The 18,125-nt window shown below is 39.4% G+C and overlaps 1 protein-coding gene and 1 pseudogene across 1 annotated transcript; one reads left to right on the forward strand and one right to left on the reverse strand.

The window, feature by feature from the left end:
* Positions 1-93: 93 nt before the first annotated feature.
* LOC111340516 (neuralized-like protein 4) lies at positions 94-16,558 on the reverse strand. Its single transcript, XM_088752079.1, has 15 exons — positions 16,433-16,558; positions 14,503-14,745; positions 13,895-14,177; positions 13,309-13,442; positions 12,567-12,816; positions 12,193-12,460; positions 11,545-11,698; positions 10,791-11,221; positions 10,141-10,353; positions 8,166-8,553; positions 3,558-3,638; positions 3,268-3,406; positions 2,581-2,696; positions 1,995-2,142; positions 94-1,400 (listed from the first exon to the last, which is right to left on the reverse strand). Exons 2-15 carry the CDS (start codon positions 14,741-14,743, stop codon positions 1,187-1,189), a joined length of 3,060 nt encoding a protein of 1,019 aa, XP_088608205.1. The 5' UTR covers positions 14,744-14,745; positions 16,433-16,558; the 3' UTR covers positions 94-1,186.
* On the forward strand, positions 6,909-7,568 carry LOC148735353 (uncharacterized; annotated as a pseudogene).
* Positions 16,559-18,125: the final 1,567 nt, after the last annotated feature.

An 18,125-nucleotide genomic window follows, 5' to 3' on the forward strand; every position in this document is an offset into this window, starting at 1 on the left:
GATATCAAAGTCAGAAGTTACATTCCTAAACGCGAGTTGTTTGATAGCGAATTGACCCTTGACATGCAAATGCATTACAAAGAGACAAAGACCTTCTTAACGAACTTTTTTCCACCAAGTTTATTATGAATACGGGATTCGTTAAAGGAAAAGCCCAACACCTCTCATGATCGAATGTCTCGCTCCACGTTCAATGAAAACGTACCGAGTTTCAAAATACGCTTCAAGAATAAGTGATACCGATATGAAGTTTTTGAGAAACGTACATCTGGACTTATTTCCTGCGGGAGAGAATGCATACTTAAAAACCAAAGCACTTAGAGTGCGAACAAAAGAAAATATTGCCTTTTGTAACACAATCTCATCCGGCTTAACCAGACCTCGAGAACATACAGATGGGGAATAGACGTCTTATAAGTAACCGTTATTATCACATCGCAAAGGAGAGTTGTTAAGAGATATCCTAATTAATAAGAGCGTAACTTAGAGAGCAGAAGATTTAAAAGCGCTAGCGAATGGCAGGAGTCACACAAGCCTATCAACACCTTTTAACGGTCGATTGCCGTTTGCTCACCGGCGAGTCGCCTCGCGCAAGGTAGAGTTATTCATTGATCAAGTGACTCCTTTCGTTGCCCTAATTCAACTGTCCTTCAGTCAGTGATCAAGATAGTAGATTTACCATACAATACTCACGATTAGTTGATTTTCCTTTACTAAGGAAAGTAGATTGAGTACATGCGGGAAATGTCCTTGAAGTAATAACGCTATGTAACGCAAGATACAAACACAACAACAGGACTTTTCGCTGCCATCACCGGCCGGTCTCAATCACTCTCACTTAAAATGCATAAAACATTTGTACCGTTGGAGAGCGTTTGAGAGCATTTGATCAGAGCTTTCAAAGAAGGATCAAAGTGGCCACCCAGATCTTTGAAAGGTTTCTAACTACGACATACAACAACCGTTTGACGTTCTCGAAAACCGGCCTCAAATTACATACTAAAAAAACAGTACATGCGCTCACGATTGAAAACGATAGAATACACAGTGTCCCATTGATACACGAGTCCTTTCTAATGAAGAGGTTAAAAGGAGACTTCTTCGATTGGGACTAAAGTTTATGTCCCTTGAATGAAAGTGCTCCAGAGGAGAGATTCAGATGTGCCGCAAAACTGCCAAAAGGAATTTAGTTCTCTTCATCGAGTTTAACAAGAAGTCCGTAAAGAATAATCGAGCCACGTTCCTTAGTAGACCATTCAATTTCTTGGTTACTAAACTTCGGGTCGATTTCAGCCGTAGCACCGATTGTCTGAGGTCCAACTTGGTAGCTGTCTGGGTTGATGCAGAGTTGAAGAACTGCCTTGGTGCTGTAAGTTTTGTTGGTTGATGGGTGGGTAAAACTAAAATTTATGAAGAGGTACAATAGGAAATTATTCATAGAAGAAGATACTCAATCTCATTCGCATTTTCCCCCTCCAGCAAACCTTTGCCCGTTTGAATATGTCACGAACATTAAGAAAAATTTTCGACAACGGTTAGAGTTTAGAAACTTACAATACATTCTCACCATTACTATTCTTGATAAAACGTGAGCAAAACTTGAGAAAAGTTATGATTGTGAGTTAAACCCTAGACCCGTTTGAGAATAAAAGCTAACAACAGCCCCCTCTCCGATAAGATGTCAGCATCTTCTCCAAGGTCCTTAGGGACACCGTCTGATGATTGCGAAAGCATGAAACTACGAGTCACGGAAACTTTGTTTCGTTGTTGATTTTTCTATTTCTAGGGACACTATTATGTACTGCTGTAAGGTCTACTCAGGAAAGAGAGGCCATCTGCCAGTCCAGGATCCGCGCTATGCACCCGTGTGAAGCGAATAACAGATTTATCCGTTTTCCTGTGATAAAGTAACGTGACTATTAAATTTGGAACGGTTACCAATCCAAAGTATAAGGTAATATGTGTAAGCACGTAGATATGAACATCATGCTCACCTTTTAGGTTTTGCATAGCAGTTGTGTCCCGAATACCGCACACTCGGTGATACAAAGATCTGTTTTGTGTCAAACCCTGTCGGTTTTCTGTTGTCATTAAAATGTCCATCCACCTCACTTAATTTCCTTCCTCCGAGTGCAACGTCGCCTACATAAGTAACAAAAAGGAAACCATTTTCGGAACCAATTTAATCGAGACAAGTAATAAGCAATGGCAGAAAGGTGAAGTCAAAATTTGAAATCAAAGAGTCTCATACTTAACACTTGCACATTTAATTAAATAACTTTTACCCAAGTAAATTCGTTCTCTTGCACTCAACAGCATTGGTTACAGAGGGTGTCTTGTCGGATTTAATGGAGTTGTAAGGACAGTAATGCTGTACACAGCTTAAAATATGTTCACCACCAAATAGAAAAAAAGTTGGAAAATTAAGAATTAATTAAACTGAGAAAAAACATCACAATTGAAGTAAACAGTTGAGCCTATCGCCTTTGATAAAAACAAATGACATCGGTTGTCGTCCTGAGAGGAGGTCCCCAACTGATTGTCATTATGGCCCTTTACACTTAAGTAACATTTACATGCCTGGGATAAGAAGATCACCGCATTCCAGGATCGCGCTTACACTTTCGACTCTTGTGCCATGAAATGCTACGTGCCACTTGTTAAACACGTCCAAGGCCTTAGCTCGAGGATGGACCCTGGAAAATAATTACATAATCTTTATTACTCCCGTAACATCTCAATCACTTCGAAACAATATGACATCTAAAATTTCCAACACAGCCCCAAGAGTGTGAGAAATGGAGACCAAGAAGGTTTTCGATTTCGACGCCAAATAAACTAAAAACTTAAAAGCATTACCATCACCTCTCCTTATCTTACTGTTCAACAATAGTTACTTAAGCAAAAGACCCTTCGGAGTCAAAACTGGAGAAGCTAGCCAAACTCAACTGAGAATAGTTCCGTACAAAATTTGAAAGGAACTTTGGATTATGTCTCTTAAAATTGTTCAAGTAACCTATGGAAGTGACTGAGTTATTCAAAGCAGTTTTATTGCTGCTCTACTCTTACGAGTGATTGAGAATAAAAACAGAACAATTATAACTATGATATAACGAAAAGCATCAAAATACAAAAAACAATAAAAATGTCAACGAAAGGAGTAAAAATTCAGCCCTAAAATAACTGTGCGTTTGAAACTGACCAATTTTCACCATATAACTACAAATATAACTATAGACTATGAGTCAGCACGCACGGTCAACTTACATGAGTCCAAACCGACACCATCCTATTGGTATCCCGTAGTCCTTTGCTGGCTGCCCTCGAGTATAGTAGAGTTTGTCGCCTCGGGCAGCGTGACACTCTGTACAGAAGCATCTGTCAAACTTTGGATCAAAAAAGACGCCTGAAAGAAAATCATACGGGTACAAGTGGATAAAAGTCATACGCACCTGTAAAAATTACATAAATCATAGAACGTTATCTTAAAACAGCGAAGCAACCTTTCAAGATATCCATCAGTTCTAGAATTAAGTTTGATTACAGAGGCCCTTTACCTGAAAGCTTGAGTGATGACTTGAAGGTGTGGCATTTCTCTTGATAGTCACAGTGTATTCTTGGTTGTTTGTTTGCTGAACCTGTGAGACCAGAGAGCAAGTCAAGTCAGGAAATGTTAACTTTGCCAATATTCATACCTCTAGGCCAGCTTACGTATATATCTGCTTTTTCAAGTCATATCAATCCATCAACCTCGATATCTACCGAAGACAAGAATCTGCTAAATTCTTGCTCAGGTTTGCCATCACTGCCAATTTATTATCCTCACTTTACATGGTCAACGGTTGCCCCAATAAATTGTGCTTGCTCTTTTGGATCTTATCGAGGTTATCGAGGCAGGAGAAACGGGAAGAAAGTTAAGTCAAGAGAATCAAGAAAGTCATTTAATATACAATCTATTATAACACCTTTTCGACAAAATCGCCGAAAATTTTCATCCACTGCATTAATGCGAACTGTCAACAACATTATTTCCATCCCGCTGAAATCAGCACGTTCAAATTGTGGCCTAAAACTTCCGTTTTCCCTATGGAATGCACGTTCGCTAAAGAATAAAATCTTCTCGTTATGCGATCTAGTAATATCTGAACATATTGACATCTGCGCTGTCACAGAAATATGGCTCACAGGAAAGGATTGTTTTGCCAAAACAGACCTGATTAACACCTTACAAAATTATAATGTTTACAGTCTTCCAAGAGCGAGCAGAGGTGGCGGAGTTGCGGTTATTGCACGCAAAGGACTTCAAGTCAAGAGAAATATTTCGTCCGTATTATTGTCCTTCGAAACCCTTGATTTGACCATTACATCAAGAAATAAACAGTTTCGTCTGCTGACAATTTATCGACCAAGAGCAACAAAGAAAAACTTACTACATAGCAATTCTTTTCTGAGTTCTCGAAATTTCTTGATGAACTTATTGCTACGCCCAAAAAGCTCATTCTGGCCGGCGATTTCAACTTTCATGTAGATAATCTCACAAACACCGAGGCAAGGAACTTCCTGGATTTGCTCGATTCGGCTGGTCTTCAGCAACATGTTGAAGGTCCAACTTACCGTAATGGACACACTCTTGATCTTATCATCACTCGCTGCGCTGATAACCTTATTTCAAAGTTGAAAATTCTTCTTGAACTGCCCTCTGATCACAAACGCGTGCTTTGTAACGTTGATTTTCCTCGCCTTGCTCCAACCCGCAAGAGTGTAACATACCTTAAATTTCGGAATGTTGATATCAAAAAGTTTAGTGAGGACATCGCCACCTCGTCACTCAATAACCCTGCGGGAAGTGATCTTGACATCATGATTGATCAGTACAATAAGATGCTGTGCTCTCTTCTCAACAAACACGCTCCGTTACAGTCAAGAGAAATAACTTTGAGGCCATATGCTCCTTGGTTCAGTGACAAGCTAAGAGAACTCAAACGGGAGAAAAGGCGACACGAGAGAAAATATGTTAAAACCAACCTGATCATTTCACAAACAAATGTATCAAACAATATGCACAGAATACACCAAACACGCTGAAGCTGCTAAAACTGAACATTTAAGGAAGAAAGTTGGGGATGCAAGTCACGATCAGCTGTTCAAGTTTGTTGACAAAATTCTTAATGTAAAAAAGGCTCCAGTCTTGCCCAAACACGACTCAAACAAAGAACTTGATGAGAGATTTCGCGAACACTTTAAGATGAAAATCGCCAGCGTTCGACGTGAATTATCTGCTAGTTCGTTATCAACATCAGCAATTGAAGATCATGAAACTCGTCCCGCGCCTCCACTGTCGTACTTCCAGCCTGTGTCGTCGAGCGTGATAAAATGCTTTATCATGTCATCGAAAACGAAATCTTGTCAACTCGATCCTGTTCCAACCTGGATTAGATAAGGCTGCATCAATCAACTGCTACCAACTATAACGGAAATTATCAACTCATCCTTAGAACAAGGACTTTTTCCATCAAAATTAAAAGAATCTATTGTTTATCTGCTTTTAAAGAAACCAGCTCTGGACCCGGAAGACGACAACAACTTCCGCCCAATCTCCAACTTGTCATTTCTTTCAAAAACGCTGGAAAGAATTGCTGTCGTTCAATTAGACAATCGCCAAACCGATCATCAACTTTATGCTAAGATGCAATCAGCATACCGAAGATATCACAGCACTGAGTCAGCAGTACTTAAAGGGTTTAATGATATCAATACTGCCATTGATAATCAACATGAATGCGTCCTAGTCCTTTTGGACTTATCAGCGGCTTTCGATACCATTGACCACAAAATATTAATCAACCGATTGGAGAATAAATATGGGATTTCTGGCCTTGCTCTTGAATGGCCAAAGTCATATCTTCAGAATCGACCTCAACGTGTTGTAGTTAAGGGTACTTACTCCGATCCAAAATGTAACTCTTTCGACGTTCCTCGAGGTTCTGTACTTGGGCCCTTCTTGTTTTCATTGTATTATGGTCCTCTCGAAGATGTTATAAGAGCTCATGGCATAGATGCGATTATGTACGCTGATGATTCTCAGCTCTATATTATAATAAAGTGGAGCAATCGTCGTGTTGCATTAGAACAGCTTGAACTTTGCATTGATGATGTTCTGTGTTGGAACAGGCAGAACGGTCTTAAATGCAACCCAACCAAGACTGAAGTCATCCACTTCTATTCTCGCTTCACGCCCAGTGACAGCATCTCATACCTCGGAGTCGGCACTGCTATTATCGAACCAGTAAATGAACTGAGAGATCTCGGCATCACTCTTGACTCTACCCTTACTCTTCGTACCCACATCAACAATATATGTCGCTCCGGCTCCTTATCTTTACATGAACTTAGTAAAATCAGGAAATTTTTATCTCAGCAAGACACCGAAAGGGTCGTTCATGCCTTTATTTCCTCTTAACTGGATTACTGCAATGGCCTGTTTTACGGCTTGCCCTCTTCTGAAAAACAGAAACTTCAAAGACGACAAAACTCTGCCACCCGACTTATTACACAAGCAAAAAAATCTGAACATATTACTCCAGTCCTCACAATCTGCACTGGCTCCCTATGGAACATCGTGTTATTTTCAAGCTGCTTCTCTACACCTATAAGGCACTTCATGGTTTGGCTCCTGATTACTTGGCAAATCTGTTAACTCGCTATACAACTGTCCGCTCTCTCCGTTCCTCAAGGTCCATCAATCTGTCTGTCCCAAGATCTAGAACCTCTACCTATCGTGACAGATCCTTTACGTGAGCATCCCCCATGCTTTGGAACAAATTTACTGATTTTATAAGATGATATTCCGAAACCTTAGATTCCTTTAAAGCCAGGCTCAAGACTCACCTTTTTAAAATCGCTTTTAAAACAACGAACTTAGAGACTTAGAGGCTGAGCTTTTAGGAATTGTCTGCAAAGATGTGGAAATCGAACCCCAACTCCAAGACACGACAGGAGAGCAATTAAACAGTGGTTCCAACATGGCGCAAGATGCAAGGCTAGACATTCATGCTCGTGGTTTCTGGGAACACAATCGATCTGCATTTTTCGATATTCGAGTTTGTCACCCAAACGCTGAATCGTACAGAAACCTGAAACCACAGCAGATTTACCGCATGCATGAGAATGAGAAGAAGCGTTCCTACTCAAGACGTGTTCTAGACATCGAACATGGTTCATTTACGCCTCGTGTTTACTTTGACTGGTGGAATGGACCAAGAATGTTTGAGATATCACAGTCGCCTTGCAGAACTCATTGCAGACAAGAAAGAAGAACACTATTCAGAGACAATTTCATGGATCAGGGCAAAGACTTCGTTTGCATTATTAAGATCCGCCATAATCTGCCTAAGAGGATCCAGAACAATTAGAAGGCCCAAATTGGATTTTACTAATGTAGACCTACATATTCAAAGTTCAGAGGCTGCCATTTGTTAGTTAGTTTCTTTTTTTTTAGATAATTTGTTAGTCGGCATTTTCGTGTATTTTTCGATTTTTTAAGGATTTTATCTTAATTTGTTTGTAAATATTTTTGATGACTAGAGTGAATTATCATTATCATAGTGTGTATCCTCTAGTTTTTCTTACATTTTTATTAGACATTTTAACACATTTTTTTCGATTTTCAAGCATTTTATCATAATTTTTGTTATAATTTTTTGTGATTATGGTGAATAAAGGATTATTTAAAATTAAAATTATTATCATTATTATTACGTTGTGGGTGTTCCATATGAACAAGGGTTTAATTTAGTGCTTTCGACCGGTACGTGCGGGCAACGAGTCGACTTTTTCTCGCTACTCCTCCATGCCAAGGATCATTGCCGCTCACAGCTATTCTATCGTAAAGAACGCCTTCTAACTTTTACATAACGCAACTAGTCACCCGGGCATGAGGGACCGCTGGAAAATTTCAGCCTAGTAAAATATATTTTTTTAAGGATGTGGAAACGTTTTTTTTCATACCCGCGATTCACAATAAAATTATAAAGTAAAGGAATTCATCCTCTGCACTTTTGGAAATTGTCGTTCAATTAGTATTTCTTTCTTTCATCCCCCAATTTCTACAGATGATTCTACTGTTTTGAAGGTTATAAATCAAAGAAAATGAATTGGACTTTCACCTTGGGTGAAGGTGGTTTCCTTAAGCTCAAGAAGGACTCTCTTGGCTGCCGCCTGCACAGACTGGTTGGACCTTTTGCTCAAGCGAGTTAGCTCTTCTATAGCAGCTGGAGTTTCCTTTATCTTTGCTTTCCCTTTCGATGTCTTCGCGATAATCCATAGGGTATTAGCTGCACACTCTTTTTCAGTATCCCCACCTTTCTCGAGGAGCAATATCATTAATGGAACAACATCTCTCTCTAGCATAACCTCCATGTTCTTTTCATTCACCACCAGGTTACCCAAACCATCTGCGATTTCTTGAGCAGACCACGCGCTCCCACCCGATCTTCCTCGTAAGTCGGACTGATTCAGTGCATTTCGTAGTAAACCGATCAGATAACTTATTACCTAATGAAAAACAAGACGAAACTCGTAAAGATCATAGCAAAATATCAGTTCAATAACATTTTCCTCCTTTCTCATCTGAAGTTAAACCTTAACAGTTTTCAATTTTTCGGCCACTCTAATTAAGTGCGGTAACTCTTTTCCATTTTCTCTTTTCCCTCCTTAGTTTATTATTGTTTCTTTGCTATTCTAGACAAACCCGTTTCTGTAATTTAAACTTAATGTGCCTGCGCTTTAAGAGAAGTTCTGAAGGGGGTCGAGCGTTTGCTGTGCGAGCCACGAAAGAATGGAACAAATTAAGTGTGGACATCAAACGGAGTACCAGTGTAAAACGTTTTAAGCGTTCCCTTTTTAAAATAATTTTAGATAATCAAATTCTTAGCAAATTATTCCTGTAATTTTTTTTTATATTTTTAAATATTTTATGATGTATATAGGTTAATTATTTTATTTTAATTATTCCTAATATTGTTACGTTTGTTACAATTCCTTTTTTTTTTTCCAAATTTTAATTTTCGAGGGCCATTAGTTTATCAGTTTCATTACTGTCACATGTTACCCTCGTTAAATAAAGTCTTACCTACCTACCTACCTACCATTCTTATTAAAAAAATTAACTATAAGAGAATAATCTAATGGGTTTAGTGCACATCTACTAAGTCGCTCAAAAATTAACAAGACAGGCTCGTGTTTTATTTCATCTTGCTTAAAACCGCACATCATAAAGAAAACCACTTTCCTCACTACCTATCGCGGCAAATTAGACAGCGAGGGGCGAAGCTAATCAGACTGTAGTATTTTTGCCCTAACGTTCTACGGTTTAAACTGAAACTACGTGGACTCTTTAACACTGGAAGTGATTCTGCACTTCACAAAAGCTGATCCAAAGTATTGTAATGTATTTCCTTGGGTTGAATAAATGAAGAAAATTACAGTTATACCAAGTGTTTACAACCGAACAACACATACACTAGTAACGAAAAAAAAATCATGTGAAAAATCTGGTTTCCCACGAGATAGAACCACTCTTTTGCATTGTAACTTGGTTTTAAGGGTTGAGTTGATGATAAGCAGTTATTGATCAAGTTGAGCATGATATCATGCACTTGTAATGCCGCGGTCTGAGATCTCCGCCAAAGCCGTAGGCTGAGGCAGATAACACAGATACGAGCTTCGATAGTTTACAATATCATGCGAAACCTGAATTTAATAATTGCTTTTTAAATAATATACAAAAGAAGACACTTCCCTCTAAGGTTTGAAAACGGTTTGAAAACACCGGTACCAAACAGACGAGGGGCTTAGAAACTACGCATAGTTTAAACTCGAAATGATAACCCAACATCTGCTGCAGATGTTGGGTTATCATTTGAACTTCACATTTCCCACAGACGTAGCACCACAGTTTCTTCAGAAACGTACCCCTTTTACCCCTTTGTTCAGGCTTATACAGAAGCATTCAAGGATTTCCATGAACCTCTTAATTTCATTTTTTAGTGGCTACTCCATCAGTTGATAATAACTGAACCGATCCCAACATTCAGAATCTAAGAGTGGCCGTTAACGAAGCTTATAACTAATGATACTCACTCTGCTCTCTGCTTCCAAACGTTTTTTCTGGTCATCGGAGGATATGTATGCAAGCGTCAATGTGGCCGTCACAACAGTTTCCATATCATCTGCCTTTAGGAATGGTGAAATCCTCTCAATCGCTCTCAGATCAAGCAGGATCTGACGATTTTCTGCAGCTTTAGAGCAGTTGTTCAGAATATTCATCGCAGAAGAAACCAGGAATTTCTTTTTCTGTGTTTTAAAAATTGAATGCAAGGTAAACAATAATGAACTTATCATTCATCGCAAGCCACACCCAGAATACTCTATTGCACACGTGAAAACAAATTAGTTTGAAAATAAGCACTAATTTAAGTAGCGTGTGAAAAAAGAATACGACAGTCTTCCAATTCCTTTTAAAGTTTGTGGATTTTAGCATCATGCACAAATAGCATCTTCATTAAGGCAATATCAATGTCAGATGAAGGACATAGATACCGACGGCCATTCCTCTTGTCACCGGGTGTACCGTGACACGGCAACTCCGACTTCTCACATCAGTGTTTTAGACTTGAACAACTGTCTTTCTCAGCGATACGCAAGGAATCTTGCAGATCACCAGGAATGGTGAAGACTAGTTAAAGTTAATCTTGCTGAGTAAGTCAAGGAATAGTTCAACCGGGTTTTACCTCATTTTTGGAACTGTTGGGGCCAAAGGTGTCCAAATCATTTAACATAATCTTTAGTGACCCACTTCGTCCCAAACCTCTCGCCATTTTTAAGCTGGCGTCCGCGTAATTCCAAAATACTTTACGAATCACGCACATGCCGAGCCACCCTGCTTGAGTCTCCATCCCCATGTCCATCACCCGGCGAAGAAGCCTGGTCAGGTATTCAGGAGCACTGATATCTGACAAATGGTCACCATACTTCAGGCGAAGCTGCCTGTCGTCTGTTTCGCAATAAGGCTCTAGAATATCTTTCGCCACTTTTCTGACTACAAACAAAATATCGTTAAACTTTTCATCTTTTACGGTGTTGATGATGTTGTGCATGCGCACCATAACGGAGACAGAGTCCACCTCATCCTGGTTACTGCTTTGAGTTTCCGCTGTACCACCTATTGGGAAAAAACACAATTTGAGAGCGGAAAAAAATCTGCATCAGACAAAGACTTACAAGGAGTAATAGACCACTAAGCAATCAACAGATGAAAGGCAGTTACACAAGGGTTGGACAGATATCTACTATAGAGGCATGCGAGAAACTGGATTCGCGAACAATGGGTAGAAATTCAGCCATTTAAGGAATTCAGAAAAATTCAAATTAATTTTACTCGTACTGACTAAACTCTGAAATCTCGAGTTTAGCCAATAGCTAATAGCTGGTTTAATAGTGATTGACAGTCTTGCAAGGGAAAAAAAGGAAGAGGAAAATACTAACCAGTTATGGTTACTTCTTCAGCTTGACCGAATACATCCACAACGCCATAAAGAACAGGCGGAAGGGTTTTGACCTGCTTGCCAACATTTACTCCGTTTATGAAAAAATGCAATGAATTGTCTGACTTGCGCATCACTCCCACTCGACCTCCAACCTGTTCAGGTAAAGAGTCTCCCATTTCAATTCAAGTATTTTTTGTATGTTCGCTTAAGAAAACTTCAGTTGAGGGCGAAAGTACCTCCTTTCTACTGGTTTTTAGCTGATTCTTTGAACAGTCATTTCCCGCTCTGAGAATATTTGCTGTATACTCTGCCCGAAAAAAATATTACAAAGATTCTTGGTTAAAAATGGCAGAACCAATAGGAATATCAAGTGATTAAGCCAAGACGATGACTCAGTAGCGCAAAGAGTTGCCGAAATGACACGCAAATGTTTCAAGCCTTCCCCTCCTCCCCCCCTTCACGATGAAAACGTCTGTCTTATGGAGGAATCTACAATCATTAGACTCAAAAGATGTCTCAATGCAGTCGCAAAGTGAAAACATAACACTGTATTGTGGATAGGGTGGCGGAGGTGAGTGGCAACACTACAACGAAGAAAATAAAACTGCAAGTTTCCAGGCTATGGAGGCTGATTATAGTAACATACCGTCAAATCATTCAAGTCCTTGGATATCTTTGTCATTTCTTTTCCGTTATGTAGTATTTTATCTCCACAGAGTGCAAACGTCACGCCTTGTCGAAAGCGGTCCATTGACGGAGGAAATTCCAGGCCTTCAGGGGAGACTGTCGTGGCTCCAATGTCTAGAGTGCCAAACCACTTTGGCACTTTACTGTCCAAGCGTACTTCAAACAGTTCATCATCTTTTAAAGGTTGTACAGTCATCACAACTCCATGGTTGAAAATCTGTAGGGCACTGTAAATATTTACCGCTGACATTATTGGGAAATATTACATTCGAGTGGGAAAAGTTCAATGCAGTGAGTTCTTTTCTTATTAAAGGAACGAAAATATTTTCTTACTCGATCCTCTTGGCTTTCTTTCCCCCGTGCATCATAGTAATGTTATCTCCACAGTTGTGAGAAAACTTGTATGACTCCGAGGAATTCGCTGAGTCGTTAGAGAAACTTGGAGCTTGGGTTGGAGAGGTAGTCCTTGGAGACTGAAGAGGAGACTTGCGACCAGGTGATTGCGGTGAGGGCTTGACTGCAGGGGAAGTAGATGGGCGCGAAGCTTTCTCTTTTGACGCTTCTAACTTGGCAATAAAGGCGTCTTCAACGAAATCACAAGATGCTTTTGTTAATGCCACGATGAAAACATTAAATAAACGACGAAGTTTAGTCTTCTTTTCAAATATATGGTTAATTTTAGCTTCGCCACCGAGACGATAGACAAACTAAATTGAACTGAAACGTTTTTTTTCCCTGATCTCGGGCTGCATCACTTTCGCAAGTAAAGGCAAGAAAGAAATGGGGCGACATCTGGGAAACCAAGCCACCCAAGTCAATCAAACTCATCTGAAGATGAAACTTCACGAAACTAAACTAAATGTAGTAGAATGGTAATAGCAGAACTCGTATCGTGCATCACAAAAGTAGGTACGAGCAACTCTACTCCGAAATATTGGAAGTAAACTCGTGATGATTGATCCCTTTTAGCTATCAAATATCTCTTAAAGAAAGGAAAGAAATAATGTGTTACTTGGATTGGACAATCAATTATCGCTTAAATTATGGCAGACTTCAATCATGAAACAATACTTACCTCCCCTTCCCATATACCTCATTTTGATGTCACAGTTTCCATAAACCGCACTTGCGCATGGGCACAAAGGCTTCAGTGGATGGCGAGGTAAATTACGAAACGCCACCCCGAGATATGCGTTCTCTGTTGCAAAACTGAGTAGAAACCAAGTTTCAATCATTTAGTACAGAATTCAAAACGACCAAGAAGTCATAAGAAGTTAAATAAGAAAAACAAAGCTAGAAATTAAAGCAGAGATTTTCAAAATCAAACTTACACGATAAATCTATCCTAACAGTGTCGGTCAATTACAACTTAAAGATCTCGCTTTTCGCGCAGGAGATTCAAAAACCACAAGGACTGGACAAGGATACCCACCAAAGCATATACCTAAAGTCAGATAAAGTTTTGTATGCCACTAAAAGTCGCTGTCTGGACAGAAGGTTAGATCATGTATTTAAAGTCCATACGTATTAAACCAAAACGAAAAAACATAGGATGATCCAAAAGTGATATAAATTGTATGGACGTATATCTAGGGAACCTTACTCATTGTCAGCATAAACCTTAAGGACTGCGTTACAGTGGTTGCAGATTAGCCACTCGCCTTAGAGTAAGGTTGTCCATGTCCAGTATACAGTAAACTGTATCAGGGACGAAAAATCCCGGATTGTTCGCCGGATAAGCAGACTCCTGTCCGTCGTGGAAAGTCACCTTTTTGCTTAAATTCCATCCCCACGATTCAGAGTTGGATCCAATCAGTGGCTGGTAACTCTGACACTGAAGGGGTGCCTGGGGAAGAGCGATTCCGATGACCGCGTGGGAGCCTCGTTCGTCTCGTTCCCAGGTTATTTCCCAGACGTGTCGACCTTGTCTGTATCCTTTTTTCCCTATTTGGGTGAAATTTTTTTCAAGAGACATTTCATAAGAATTGAGGCAAATTTTTTTCAGAGCTTTTTTCAGGAAGCCTTTCTTATATGTTTGTTTGCTCTTCAGTTTTGTTTCCTTTTGTTTCGTTGTGTTTTGACCTCTTTGAATCAGAAATTTTTTAAACTTATTTCTAAGAGATCAAGTCACAAATCATACCATAGGGTAGATTTGACACGAGAAATCTGGTCACAATTCATTCAAATCAACGTTAAGGAATAAAAGTTTAATAGTATGTGTAACTGAAGAATCGGTCAGAACCATTGTAAACGTTTAGATTCTGAGTACCTCTTATGCCATCTGTGGTAAGAGGTGAGGGAAGTCTTCTAGCTGTCAACCTGTCACTCAAAACTCGGAACCTCGGTGAGCAGTCTTCGGGGTCCCACGCATGCTCAATCTGTTCGGATGGAACCGATGATTCTTCAGCTATTTCACGAAGAGCATCAAGAACAGCGCGCTCAAACAGGGAATCAATGGGACTTTCCTGCGTACGCCTCTGATTAAGAGCTATAGAATGTTCGGCACCCATTTCTAGGAAGCAGAAAGCCGAGTGAAATAAACACCACACAAATAGAACTGATTTACTGTATCCACAATGATCCTCTTTTACAACTTGGTAACTAAAGAATAATGCTAATGAATCATTACAATTTGGGGATAGACCGGTCAGTTGAAAATCTTACTCAAATTTCATTAGATCAGGTGGCATTATTGTCGCGGGAAATTCCAAACGAGTGACCTTGCTTGCGTGACTTTTTTTATATGTACCTTCTGAAATTGAGCTCATCTGCGGGGTGACGACAGCTGTTTGATACACAGCAAGACAACACAAGGATACTGTTTAAGGGAACGCAGATCTTGGCACACTATGTTGGGTACCAAACACGGCTGACGCGAATTAAAAAGGACCAACTTTCCAATTAAACACAAGTGATGATTCAAACAAAAAAAGATAAAATTAAAAGTGCAATCTGTTCTTACTTGAATCAAACCCTGCACTATATTCTCAAATCACCTTTCTGACTAAGTTCAGTGCAAGTATAGACGTTACTAGGCAGCTGTAAATTGTAGAGGATGTAGCAATGGTTTTAAAGTAAACGTATTTTGTCAAAACTGGTCGTGTTGTTCGTGTCAGTGTGTTTATATTGACATCGAAAGCTTATCGTGAAATGTCACGCTGATCACGGCAAACCAGAATAACTCAGAATAAAACGCAAGTTAAAACGAGAATTAACCAATAACGGTACATAATAAGAATAGGATAAAGAATACACTTGGCCCGTGACGTCGACTATTTCATTATATTACGGTCCGCTAAATTCGCAAGGAAGACGGTGTAGCTTCGCTTGGTTATTCGCCTGGCAGATTGTTTACGCCAAGAATACTGCATACCACAAGAGGACTTTGTGTCATTCAATTCCACATTCGAGATTCTAAATCGAGTGAACTTTTCTATTGATCAGTGCCTACGCTATTTTATGAAGCCAGGCCAGTATTTCTCGACACAATTTCACTATCATGGAAGAATTAGTGCCTGATCCCGTGTTGTGTGACAAAGCTTTCCACGAGAAAATATCATCCGGTTTTACGAGAAAGCTTAATTCTTAGAAGTACTTTTTTACCACTGTTGTAGTTATTTTCCGTATCCTTGCTTGAGAATTCTCCTTTCATTTTCCTTTCCCGATGACTTGTGTCGAAATTTAGATTTAAGGTCATTCGTGATAAGATTTTGCAAAGTTGTAATTACGCGAGTAAGACAGATTCTCTCCTGAACGAATAAACCGATCTCCAATACTATCGTCGCAACAATTAAATATACCTGTTAACGTCTGTATCCTTGTTCACTGTGGTATCACGAATTTCTATTCCTTGAAAGCGATAACTTCTTTATAATTGCCTAATATAACGCAGTGAAGATATTCACGGTTATAAGTCTCTAACTTTCGGTTTTGGCTACGAAAGAAAAATAGAGAAATTTGCATATACCGTGGCGAATGATTCAAGTAGTTTCTAGAAATGAGATGTTTGATTACAGGGACACTAAACAAAACTTACAGAAGTAAGCACGGCTTGTATTTGTTTTCAATAAAGAAATAACTAAAAACAAAGATATTTGATCGTTCGCAATGTGAAGAATTTGAGAACAGAAGTTACGCATATACAGTCTGTCGTGTAACGATTTCCTTTCGTCTTCAAGTTAAAGAACCTTCATACTCACCTTTGATACGCCTTTTTGATGATAAACTGATAGGTTTGAGACAAGTTTTACAGCATTTTGGAGCTGTTATCCCTCTAGACTTCAGCTACTTCCTGGATGCGGTTGGCTTTTGTCAAACCCAGTCTTTTGCAGGCACCTAAAACTGGAAAAGCATGGGCTTGAATGTCTAGCAAGATGTCGTAAAATAATCAACCTTACCGTCCTTACTGCAATTCTCTTGCGAGAACAACAAGAAAGACACTCCACTTATCAAGAATCGTGCGCCCGTTACTAAGTATTACCGTTAAACGGCCCACCTTGCCGAGGTACGAATCGGAGAGTCATAGGTTGGACTGCTATTGGAAGCACTCGGAGTTTTTTTCTACGAGTATGCCTGAGCCATTCACTGAATAACATCTTCCTTAATCGATTAACCAAGCGTGATATCTATCATGTGCATTTACATCATCATAAACTCTATTATTTTATTAGAAGTTATTCCCAAAACACTTAAAGCAAAGGAATACTTGAACCGAAAAACAAAGAATAAAGTGGTGAATTATGATGGAAATGAGGCGATACTTCGGCCCTGGGGCCCGTTTCTCGAAAGTCCTGGTAACCTAACGGGTCCGTAAAGCTGTTCTGTTCTCATTCAAGATGGGGATTTCAAAGTTTGAAAATGATACAATAAAACTACTCAGTTAAAGAAACAAAAAGGACTGGTTTGGGTGCCAGAACCCGTTTTCCTATCCTTTAAATTTTGATTTTAAAGCATGGCTTCCGGCCCGTTAAGGTACCGTGACCGAGAGAAACGGGCTCCAGGCTTAATATCTAGTGGCGCTGCGGGGCTTGTTTGCACTTCGCAATTGAGATTTTGCTTCTTGTTTGCGAAAAAGCTAAAATAATTCACTACAATTTGTATTTGTGTTCGGAAATACTAATTATCTTTGTGTAAACAGTCGGATGTGAGACATTTTTCCCCCGTCATCTTCCCTTTTTCCTCAGTTATCACTCAGCTGAGTGCTCATTCAGGTTTCTGCCGCTGACAGCTTTATCTGCCAAATAATTTGAATATATCAAAAAATTTGAAATGGTAAATTGGCCACCATTACGATTATAAAAGCTGACGTTTCGAGCGTTAGCCCTTCGTTTATCTGCCAAATCTGAGAAAATTCAAATTTGGCGGTACGTAACTCAAATTTTGTTCACAGTGTACATTAAAAGCAGAGTAATCTTAACAAAACTTAACAGATACTTTTTAACTTTTGGTTTAAACCATGGCAGTTTTTATGACAGATTCAATTACTAGCGAGACATGTTTGTTTTAAGGAAAAAACAAACAAAACAAACAGCTAAGTCGTGCCGAGTTCCCAAAGCAAAACTTTCCAAAAATTAGACTACTTGAATTGTTATTGTTTAGTCGACCCGCGATCAGTTTGAAGTACTCACTGACAATTCATTCATACCCTGGGTACACCCTAGCTAAGAAATGGATCTTTCTCGGTACAAATTTATGCTGACCATTACCCTAATCCAATCCAATTGTCATGCTGATAATTTTTAGATCAGTCATAAACTTTTCCACCTTGCTTCGGCAAAAGTCCCCAAGTGCTAGCAGTAACAAAAGGAACATTGTCTGGTGCTTGACGCAAATAGTTGAGCCAGAACAGACCATTTCTTTGTACGACCCCGACATGAAATCTTAAGGAGCTAA

The sequence above is a fragment of the Stylophora pistillata genome, chromosome 3, assembly GCF_964205215.1.
Source record: "Stylophora pistillata chromosome 3, jaStyPist1.2, whole genome shotgun sequence".
NCBI lineage: Eukaryota > Metazoa > Cnidaria > Anthozoa > Scleractinia > Pocilloporidae > Stylophora > Stylophora pistillata.